The 11,728-nt window shown below is 32.3% G+C and overlaps 1 protein-coding gene across 2 annotated transcripts; it reads right to left on the minus strand.

Moving 5' to 3' along the window:
* Positions 1 to 2,245: 2,245 nt before the first annotated feature.
* On the minus strand, positions 2,246 to 10,557 carry LOC106673868 (protein abnormal spindle). 2 transcript variants are annotated; one of them, XM_024225498.1, is made up of 14 exons: positions 10,359 to 10,557; positions 10,076 to 10,240; positions 7,197 to 7,412; positions 5,939 to 6,968; positions 5,742 to 5,862; positions 5,301 to 5,650; positions 5,019 to 5,239; positions 4,835 to 4,957; positions 3,739 to 4,579; positions 3,371 to 3,534; positions 3,133 to 3,310; positions 2,868 to 3,055; positions 2,677 to 2,808; positions 2,246 to 2,620 (listed from the first exon to the last, which is right to left on the minus strand). In XM_024225498.1, exons 1-14 carry the CDS (start codon positions 10,383 to 10,385, stop codon positions 2,429 to 2,431), a joined length of 3,948 nt encoding a protein of 1,315 aa, XP_024081266.1. In that variant the 5' UTR covers positions 10,386 to 10,557; the 3' UTR covers positions 2,246 to 2,428. The 2 variants fall into 2 exon arrangements, with proteins under 2 accessions (XP_024081266.1, XP_024081265.1); XM_024225497.1 differs by having other exon boundaries at positions 3,371 to 4,579.
* Positions 10,558 to 11,728: the final 1,171 nt, after the last annotated feature.

Consider the following 11,728-nt stretch of genomic DNA (forward strand, 5'->3'; position numbering starts at 1 on the left):
TGACTAATGTAAACTTAAGTAGATATTCTAAAATATTTGATCTCTAATATCATTTAGTCATTACAGAACTATTACAACTAACAAATCAACAATTAAATTGCATTATTTTAAAGAAGTTATATTTCATGAAAAAAAAAATCTTTTTTGTATGATGTGTATATATAGAAAAAAATAAAACAAATCATAAAATGAATAAGTAAATCACAAAATAAACTTACTCGACACTTAGTGCATTACTTTCAACCATAACATGTAAATATATTAGAAGACATTCAATTTTTCATTGAAATGTACAGTTAATAAATTTAATCATTTTCATAGTATTGAGCCTGAGCTAAATCTATGGTTGAAAATAATTGTTGCTAAAGAATTATATATGAATTCATTTTCTCGTTAACACCTAGTTAATTTATATATTACAATTAATTAAGGTTTTTAGTTGAGATAAAAAAGTCAATGGCAGTCAATAGCTCAAGTGGTAGAGCAGCAGCGTATCAAGCCGAAGATCGTGGGTTTAAATCCCGCTTGTGCCATTGACTTTTTTATCTCAACTAAAAACCTTAATTAATTGTAATATATTAATTGGTCAAGCGGACCACGAAATTAGTGAATTTAATTTACATAATTATCAAGAGCAGTTTGTTTAAATATCATCTTTAAAGTACAAAAAGAAATGATTTATAAATGTACAGTACTAGTGTTTTAACATCAAAATTGATGGATTTAACAGCAATGTACTGAAAAAATAAAATAGTGCTTTTAATAAAAAATAAACTAAATTAATTTAAACATCAATATGTATATGAAAAAGCACATCCGATGGTGTAGTTTGGTCATTTGCATAATGATTGGTGTGTCACATGGATTTTGACCTGACCCATCTTCAATGAAACAGACCACCAAAATTGAAAAAGTATGTAGGACAACTCTACACTACCCATTGTGAAATAATTGATCTAAATTATAAAAACTACTGCCTTTAAAAAAATTGGTTTTTTGGCTAGTTTAACCATTTAATTTTCGGTATGGTTAGGGACCAAACATGTTGACTTTGTTTTGTTCTAATTTATTTTATTTGTCCTTTACAAAAATAAAAATGCAACAGAAAAAGACACGACTCATCACTGTTAGGGTCCCTGGTTCGACTCTGTGACCCTGAGTTCAAACTTAAAACCCAACATACTTACAAAAGGGCTTTCCAAAGAGCAAAGCATGTAAATGAAAACACAAAGAAAGTTCCACTTTGCGGCAGGAGCAGAGGAAAAGGCCATTATGTTTATAATGAGATTGAGCCATTCGAATTTTGGACCGGACCTGATGTAGTAGAAGGTTGTAGGTTCCATTATCTTCCAGAAGACCAGTGTGCCTAAAGCGTCTTACAGCAGCTTCCCCATCTTCTCCTCTGTTTGTGGATCTCATTTTCTTGCACGAGCAGTACTAACTTGGGGGACTGACTCCCCACTGAAGATGGAGAGAAGCGAATTTGTCCGACAGATTTTTTTTTGGCTTTGCCGTAAGGTATCCACCACTCCACTTTGGTTGAATTTATTTTTCTTATACTTAATTAATTATTTATTTTATTTTTTAAATTCATTTTAAGTTTGTTCATTTATTATTTATGTTATATCAGGATGTCATTTAGACAAGCCATCTTCACGATCCCATCCATTAGATGTAGGTTGGTCGTTTTGCCGAGTATAATGGACATTTTTGTAGGTAATGGCTCCCCTTGAGCGGTCACTAGTTCGTATAAGTCTTATTCCTCGTGAGGTTGGAGGACACGATAAGATAAGGTCAGCATCGGCTACAGACCTGTTGTCGCATGGACATGTCCTCGGTCTATCAACCCAATTTTGTATAGGTGGTATAGGAGCCTGTTTTGACTAAAGTGTAGACTGCATATAGCGATAAAGAAAACCCGGGGACGGTTAATCCGGGCAAACCATGGTTTGTGTCTGACAGATCAAAACGAGTATAGGCAGACCAAGTCAAACCATTTCGAAAGATCGAAATGACCAACTTAAAAAAATTACTTTATACATCATTTGGTTAAAAAATATATATTATGTAATAAAAAATAAGTTTATTATTTAAACATAGGTTTATTTTATGGATGTTCATATATAAAAATAGAGAAGGTTATCCATTTAAAAATTACATGAATAACAAATAAACAAACATTCCAACTATAAAAAATTACTTAAACATCAACATTCTTCATTTCGGTTAATAAATAAAAAAAATATAATAATAAATGTTGTCATTTAATAATAGGTTTATTTTACGGATGTACATATATAAAATGGTAGGTTATCCATTTAAAAATTACGTAAATAACAATATTTAAAACTTTATCATATTTACACAACACATTTATAAAAACAAAATAACTAATATATCATACACATATCCCACTTAATAATTGCCATTACAACTCTATTGCTAAAGTTTTTCCCAGCTCCACCAAAGCCATGTGAGGACTCTTGAAGACATTATTGTCTTTTCTGTAGCCACAATCGGCCTTGAGTGACGGGAGGACACAAGTCTTTCCTTGGTTGTTGGCAATTTTACTGTAATAAAACTTTATTGTTTTCTTCGCTTCAGTTGTAGCAAGTAATTCCTAAAATCACAATAATTTATAACGTGAAGTCCAATTGGTATTGTTAAAAAAATTACCTCTGCTCTATTCTTATCCTGGCAAAGAACCCAAAACAAAGTGATGACCTTGCAGAAGAGAGGTATGTTACTCTTATAGAACTTTCCTATTAAGTTCAGGAGAATGTTTTGCCCAGAATGTTCACTCATGTTCTTAAACAAAAGCAAAATGGTAACAAAAATTTCAATTAAAGAGACAATTTTCAACATACTTGCCACAAAGAATCTACCGATCTTGGGCAAAGAGAAATATTAAGAAGAATGTTCAGAATCAGATGATAAATGTCCTGGTAAGATTGAGATCTGCATGTAGTGCTTAAAATGGTATAAAATTTGTAATGAATCACTTTCACTGATGTTAAACTGTAGCACAAAACAGGGGCATGTTGAATCAAAAAGTCTGACAAAAAACACACAACAACAAATTAAAAAAGAATATAATAATGTTATGGAAATTTTAATTTAAAAAAGACATACCTAAATTTTTCATTATCTTACAAAGAACATTCATTGAGGTTGTACTTTGCATTAACTCAATGTTAGATGTGAACCTATCTTTTAGCAACACGTCTTTTTCTTCTGGGCATGACCAATTTCGGGTAACCTTAGGAACAAACCTGTTCGTTTTCCTTAATTTAAAACCCCTCCAGAATGCCTGTAGAAATAATGAAATAATACTGAGTCCTTACCTTATAACAATAAAAAAATTATTTACCTGAATAGTACATGCAGCATTGTACTGTTTTCTAACAATATCGTGTTCTAATTCCTCCCTCAAAGACATTCTATTTCTGTACCAGTGTTGAATTATAGCTACTTGTATAATTTTGTTTTGCTTGCATTGTATTATACTATCCATATTCTTTCTTGTTAAACAACCTCTCTGCCATGATTGAATTTGTATAGCAGCATCAGCCCTTATCTGTTTGTGTTCTATTAAACTTTCTCTTATATCATCCATCATCATTCTGGTATGAATTCCTCTCCACCATGACTGAATGTGAACTGCAGCCTCAGCTCTTATTTGCTTGTGTTTCATTAAACTTTCTCTTATATCGCCCATCAACATTCTGGTAAGAATCCCTCTCCACCATGATTGAATGTGAATTGCAGCATCAGCCCTTATTTGTTTGTATTTCATTAAATTTTGACTTATACTATCCATATTCTTTCTTGTTAAACAACCTCTCCACCATGATTGAATGTGAACTGCAGCATCAGCCCTTATTTGTTTGTGTTTTATTAAACTTTCTCTTATATCATCCATCATCATTCTGGTATGAATCCCTCTCCACCATGACTGAATGTGAACTGCAGCCTCAGCTCTTATTTGTTTGTGTTTCATTAAACTTTCTCTTATATCATTCATCATCATTCTGGTGTATATCCCTCTCCACCATGACTGTATACGAACAACTGCATCAAATATATATCGTTGTCTTCTGGCTGTGATCCTTTTATTTATTTTATGCCTTAAATTCACCTTCCTCCACCAGGACTGTATATTCTTAGCTGCTGATTCATAACGTGGAGCCAAGAATTTGTGGAGTATTTGCCACAAAAGGGACATTATTTTTTCTTTATGCGCATTAACGATATCAACAGCACTGACATCATCTATTTCAAATCCTTCTTTCATCAGTGCATCTAAAGCCACCTTTACATTATGAATTTTCTGAAGCCTTGAAACTGCTGGTGTCCTCAGTCTTTTACAAAGAGTGTTGTCTTTCAAAATTATTTCCATTGTCCTTGTTAAACAGACACCATCTCTTAGGTCAACATGTGATTTGACTGCAAAGTCAAATTCATCCATATAAGTCTGCTTATGGACAAGAACATAACCTAAATGCTTCAGTTTTTTTTTCATATGCCCAACACATTTTATAAACTCCTTGATAAACTCATTTAACATACTCTCACTGTCCTAAAATTTAATAAAAAAAACTATATTTATTAATCCATATATGTTTAGCGGTCATAATTGGCCATATTAATAATTTCAATTAATTATTTTGTGGTTGAGATTAAAAATGTAGTGTCACCAGCTGGATTTGAACCAAGACTTTCAGCTCAAAATGCCGCTGCTCTTATCACTTAAGCTATTTATGTTTATATTCCTATATATTTATGTTTAAACATAAAACTTATTAATGTTAATGTTATAACTGGATATACTGACCTTGACTGTTGCTGTCTTACGAAACAGGCAAGGATCATAAGGGATCATTCGTTTCGTTTTTGCCTGATCTAAGAAAAACACAAGTGCCAGAAATTTGAACACAATGAAGTTATTCATTTCTTTCTGTAAATAGTATAAAATGTTCAAAACAAATTTTTTTCTTGTAAACAATAAAACAACTTACCTTAAAAGCTAACATTTTGTAATTGCTCTTCTTTGAATATGCATTTTTTTCTATAATGTCTTTATCAGAAAGAAAATAGTTTTTTAAGAAAAATATTAGACTTCCAATCAAGCTGTTATTAGAAACTGTTTCAACAGGCCGACCACATATGGCCTCAAGTCCAAGTCTTAGCCACAGTGGATTGTAGTACATAATAAGCTCTACCAACTTATACCTTGCACCTGGAAAAAGAGAGGAAAAAATGAACACTGTCGTATTTCTTTCAAGTCAGCACACTTATACCTTGGTCACAATAGAGATCCAAGTCATCCTTGACAGAGAGATAGCCATTTTGGACATTTGAGTTAATTTTGTAAAGGACAGAGCAAATTTGCTCTGACCTAAATAATTTTACAGCAGCCTTTTGAAGAGACAGAAAATGGATCTTATTTTTACAATAATGAGTCGACACTGACTCTTTGCTAGGAGCTAGTTGCACTACATCTGAAGCTACAGCCTTCTTCCACAACTGTGCCAAATCAACAGTCATTTCTTCATTTCCAAATTCTTCAGGTGGTGTAAGAATTGAATTGAGCCATTTAATAAGCTCAAGGGCTTGTTTATCAAGCCACTTTTCTGGGTGGAGGGCATTTCTAAACAGTGAGATAAAAAATATGTTACATTCGCTCAAAAAAGTTTCTTACTTGTATAAAAAAAAAGTTATGTTTGTAAACTTCATTTTACCTGGCAAAAGGGTTTTTAAATGTTGTTAACCCATATTTGTCTAAATTATATGAAGGAAGCTGAAAAATTTCCTTTTGACTTGCTTTAAATTCTTCATCCGTGAGGTTAAGAAACTCTGCCCCTTAAATTACAGTGTAGAAATTATATTAACAACACCAAAACAATACTAAAAAATAAATAATTTATAAGCTTATTACTTAAAGATTTTGTCAGCTGCGACTTCAGTTTGAATTTAGTAGATGGAGACCTTTTAAATTTAAATGTGTTTTGTTTTACTAAGGAAGGCTTAACAAACTCTTGTGGTTTGCCACTTTGAGGGGGGCTTATGAACATTGCTACCATTGGCTTATCCATTCTCACCGGAGTTGAATGGAAAGGAAGTACATTTTCAAACCTTTCATTCTCTGCAGGGTGCAATTCAGGTTTTGGAGGAATTTCATCTGTGCAATGAATACAATTCTTTAACAACTTGGTTTCTTCATCCACTTCCAGGTTTGTTTTCACATCCTCTTTCATGAAAGAATGGTTGATACAGACAGAGCTCAAATGGAGGTCTACGATTTCATCTGTTAAGTTTGTTCTACTTTTTATAGTCTGTTTATCTATTTTTATTGAAGATGATTCATAATTATGCACATTTTCACTACCCTCACTCCTTTCAGAATAAATTTCATTGATTAAATTTTGTTTTTTTGTATGATGAATTATATTCTCAATGTTCTTAAGATATCTTGTTTCTTCATTAACCTCATGAGTTGTTAAAGAATGGGGCAATTTTGTACAAATAGTGCTCAAGTTGAGATTTTCAATTTCATCGGTCAAGTTTACACTACTTTTCACATTCCATACTTCATCTGTGGTCTCATTCGTTTTTGTAAAAGACAAGGAAAATGAATTGCTATCGCATTTTAATCTGAGATTTGTCAACTTTTCTTTTGGAGATTGTGAATGGGTCTTTGATGAACTGACATCATTATCCGTAATAACAAGGGAAACAGCGTTAGATACTGAAAATGTCTTGCAGTTAACTGACTTGGAAAGTTCTGGGATTTCTATTGGCATATGTTGTGTAGGAGAACCATTCCAAGCACAAGTTACTTTAGATTGATCCAGATTGTAGGTCTCTCTCCTAATTTCCCTTTTAATCTCTTCAGTAAAACTCTTACTGGGAACTGTGGCTGGTTTATATGTAGAAGGTCTCAGTCGACTCCCTCTTAATGGAATTTTCTAAAATTTGTAAAAAATTTAATAATACAATTAAAAAATAAAAATTTGTTACTTGTAAATATTTACAGTGATTATATGATAATTGATGTTAATTATTAGAAATTACAGTAACATAACAAAACTAAAATATTGAATGTTATATTCTTATCGATACATATGCTTACAAATATTCTATATAAATATAAAAACTTCAATAAACACATATAAATGAAATATCTAGAAAAGTACCTGTTTAACAGATATTGCCTTGGATGTGATCACAATATGGCCAAACTGTTTTGTGCCTTCGAACTGCTTGACATTGACAAGGTCATGCCAATCTCCAGCGCATATTGGCGTCCAAGAAATTGTTACAGGTATTTCACCCCCTATTGGCACAAGTAATATCGGCGTGTCAATGAGGTAGCCTCGTAATTCAAAGTCTTTTGGCGGCACCAAGGAAACCTGAAAATCTATGGGTTATGAATACAAGACTTACTGATTAGTTTTGACATACAGGGTATTTTTTAAAGGACACTCTCAAAATAAAACTTAATTTTTTCAATTTTGTAGTACTTCCTCTTTTGAGAACGCAAAAAGGAATTTCAAAATCATTCACATTGAACAAAAGAGAGCAGAATTAAAAAAAGAAATTATTATTTTTTTCCTGAATGCTTACATTAATTACATACATGCATATTTTGTTTATTTTAACTGAAAAACTATTTTACTATTAATCAGATCCATAAAACATTTTTGAAGCATAAAAATAAAAATATGTTTATACCTTCTCTAAGGAATTATAATTATTTTTGTTTTAAGCTGGTAAGTACTTAATTCCATATCGGGTTTTTTGACAAGTACAGCTTTTATCTTGATTGTATGAAGCATGTCTTACAAGGAAATTTTCAAATCTGCGCTATGATACACTTTTTATAAGAGAAAACACAAGCAACCCTGATTTTCAACAGACCACATTCGATCGCGCCACATAGAGACTTCCACAAAAAGAAAGAAAATGTGATTTAAAAAGTCAAAAATAAGTTCAGCGATATGAAGATGGGCCCAACAGCACCTAGAGGAAACATCACACCTAGTCTTCAGAAAGATTTACGAGATTGATTTAAGATAAGTATTTAAACGGAAATCAAATTTTAAAATCCAATTAGATTAGGGAATTTTTAAAAAGAGAAATTAGTTACTTTGCACATATTACTACGCCTAATGGTATGAAACCAAATCCCGAAAAAACAACAGAAATTCAAAATTATCCAATACCAAAAACAACAAAACAAATAAAATAATTTTTAAAGATGTTCAGATTAGCAGGACACCACTGTAATCAAGCTTACACTAACTCTAAAAATGTATACATGGTGTCCCACAGAAGATGTTAACTTCCTTAATTTTGGCCCATTTTTGATAAAGCTTTTTTTTCTGCTATAAAGAGAAGTTTGATTGGGTCCTGAAATAACTTTTTGGTTCTTTTTTTATATACATAAAATAACCCCTCCATAACTTTTTTAAATAAGACCTTCCCCATTTTTTATTTGGATTTTACAACTAGATCATTTTTAATAAATTTTCACATTGGTCTGGGTCCGATACCTTATTTTTTTTATAGAATTTATCAATATGAGTTTTATTAGGTATTCACACTTTCAAGCTGACAAGTTACATTAAACACATGCCAGGAAACTTGAGTTACTTATTTAGTGAAGAATGACAATTTTCTGGAAAACAAAAATCATGGATGTGGAAGAAAGCGTAGAAAAAACAGAAGCACGTGTGCATTGAAACATCAGGTTGAAGTTTTGAAAAAGCTGGACTAGAGTGAAACTGGATGACTGAATTGTATTCAGATTAGAAATACTTTCAGATTAGCCGAACACCACTGGAACTTGTTTTAAGGTGAGAAAGACATGTGGGATACGCCAAATGCCGAACAAAGGCTCGCTGAATCCCGACAGGGGGAGGGTACTCAGTTATTGGCCGGGCAACAATATTTGGTGCTCGCCATGCTCAGTTAATTGTCGGTTCTGTCCCTTCAAAGTGTACAAATACTCATGAAGAAATCAAACTCAAAGCATCCACACATTCGGGAATCAACTGTATTATACAGATATCAACTGTAATCATCAATCAACACTATTTACTTTTAATAATAAATGAGTGCTAACTAATATGTAGATGTATTAGAACATCATAGCTTAATTTGAAGATCGTGAGTTGTGGTCTGGTGTGACGCAGGTTTAGACAATTTTTTCTTTATTGTGCCAAAGTTTTGATCTTTATTGAGATCATCTTCAAGGTCTGGGATTTACAAACTTTATTTAAATTAAACAAATACAGATAAATTATACAAATAGATGTATTTGTATAATTTAAACAATGATTGTAAATCCCTGGCCCTCTCAAAAAAGATCAAAACGTTGACACGATAAAGAAAATGTTTTTCAAAACCCACAATGCACCAGACCGGATCTCACGATCTCCAAATAATCATTAATTAACGGTCACTAAACACCACACACACAAACATCATAGCATTGTTTCTGTCTGTAAGAAATGGAATTGGGCAACATTCGAGTTCCTCGATTTGTACCTAGCTGAACCAATAATTTGGAACGCTTCACTTCCGAATCACAAAAATCTGATTTTTGACTGAGCTTGTAGCCACTGTACAAAACAGTAAGCGCAGCTGTAGCAATGATAGTTTCACTGTGCCCATCACAAATGGTAGGCAATAAGTTGAGGACTCACACAGCATTAGGCAAATATGTATTCACAAAGGCTGTTTGGTAGGAATGGTGAATGATGGAGTGAGTGCGATGTTCAAACCTTTTTTAAAAAAGATAGTTCTTAATCACATTAAGATGTGATGATTATGATGATCACTTAATGTGAGTAAGAACTATCTTTCTTTAAAAAAGGATTACGCTATTTGGCGAATGCCAAGACGAGCATCTCGAGACTTGGCAAACATTCGGCAGCTGGCATTCAGTGAATACCATATGCCTGGAGCCACCTTAACATAATGCTTACACTAGCTCTAAAAATGTTTACATTGCATCATAACAATGCAATATTAGAAAAAAAATAGGAAGCAAAAAGATACATGCACAAACCTGTATGCCATTTTTAGTAGGGTTCTTTATGAAAACCGTCCTTCTTACTGTCGATCCGATCTTGATTGAATTGAAGTCCAGTTTAGGTATTGGAGAGAATGGAGCCAAAACCAATTGGCATTTTGTCTCCATCTGAGGTTCAGCTTGTCTTACAGTTGGACTTATCTGAAATAAAAAGTCCCCCACGGCATATTTCAAAAAACAATTATAAAAGTTTAAATATTATGTGTAATATTATAAGTATAAAAGTTCATCAAAATTTTTTCATGAATATCGGACTCACGTTGAAATGTTGCGAGATGCCGTTCATATTTTAGGTCTTCGAACTTGTTTCTGGGGCAGGATGTAACACATTAGCTCGATAATTGTACGATATTTTTTAAAAAGCTTCTGAAGTTCTGACTTTTGCTCTATTAATCCTCGAAAGGGTTTAAAAGTACTGAGTAACGGTTTTTAAACGGACAGTTCAAACGATTGTATTTACAAGTTGCTAACCACGTGCTGCCCCGGTGTATAACTACTACAAACTGTTCCCTCCCAATTTCAAAACAATGTACACTTTTATTTCATTTTTTTATTTATTTAACGGGCAGACACATTTTTTAATGTATACAATGCGAAAAAAGTAACAGTTTTCAATGTAAACTGATATTTAAAATAAAATAATATAATACAGAATTTACAGTACAATGGACAGAAAAGTACATTTATAAAATTTCGATCTAGACCTAATTACATAAAAATATAACATAATATAATTAAAATATAATAACAGATAGATAATAAGTTATCATTATTAATTAGTTAATAGATAAAGTAACAATCAGATAATCGGGATCAAGGATCTTGATGAAAAAGTAAATTTGGTTGTTACTGCCAAGCTTTTGACCTATTTTAAAGTCATCATCAGGGTATAACAACCTTAAATATGTCTATCTCTAAATTAGGTTTTTAATAGACAATTTCAAATTTCTTTGAAGAATGACTTAGTCCCAACATTGTCAAAGATTGTAAAGGTACGTTTCTGACACTTATGTCCACAAATATATGTCGAGTGTCTGACAGTAAATCGCTTTGACTGTTTACATACTGATAGAAATTGATAAAAATATTTATCATGGATATGTATATGGCAGTTCTCAAAATGCAAAACTTTGAATAAATGTATGGCTCGTTTACATACAAGACAGATTTTTGTGTACACTTGTACCCTATGTATCTCTTTCATTCTGCTCACAGTTGATTTTATTCTAACATAGAAACGCAAAATTGCGGCCTGTGTAATTATTTTAAAAATAAAAAAGAAGAAAAAACGTTCTAAATATCTGAGCTCACTATTGAGGGTCCAGTTCAATTTCAAATTTTTGAAGAACGAAACTTGCAGATTTTGAAAAGCTTGTTTGTATAGTATACCAAAGCAAGGTACCAAATTCAGAAAAACTATTGTTATAACAGAACAACTTGCTGTAACTTTGCGATTTTTAGCAACTGGTAAGTTTAAATTTTAACCTCTCTTTTTTGTCACTCAACGCATCACTTATTCCAATGGCAGAAAAGTAAACGAATGGCCAACTTGTTGAACAAAGTTGAACTTGCAACTGACCAGTGTTACATTTGTTGGTATAGAAGTGTCAAAACAAATAGCTAATGGTT

The sequence above is a fragment of the Cimex lectularius genome, unplaced genomic scaffold (assembly GCF_000648675.2).
Source record: "Cimex lectularius strain Harlan isolate CLEC.00 unplaced genomic scaffold, Clec_2.1 scaffold6, whole genome shotgun sequence".
NCBI lineage: Eukaryota > Metazoa > Arthropoda > Insecta > Hemiptera > Cimicidae > Cimex > Cimex lectularius.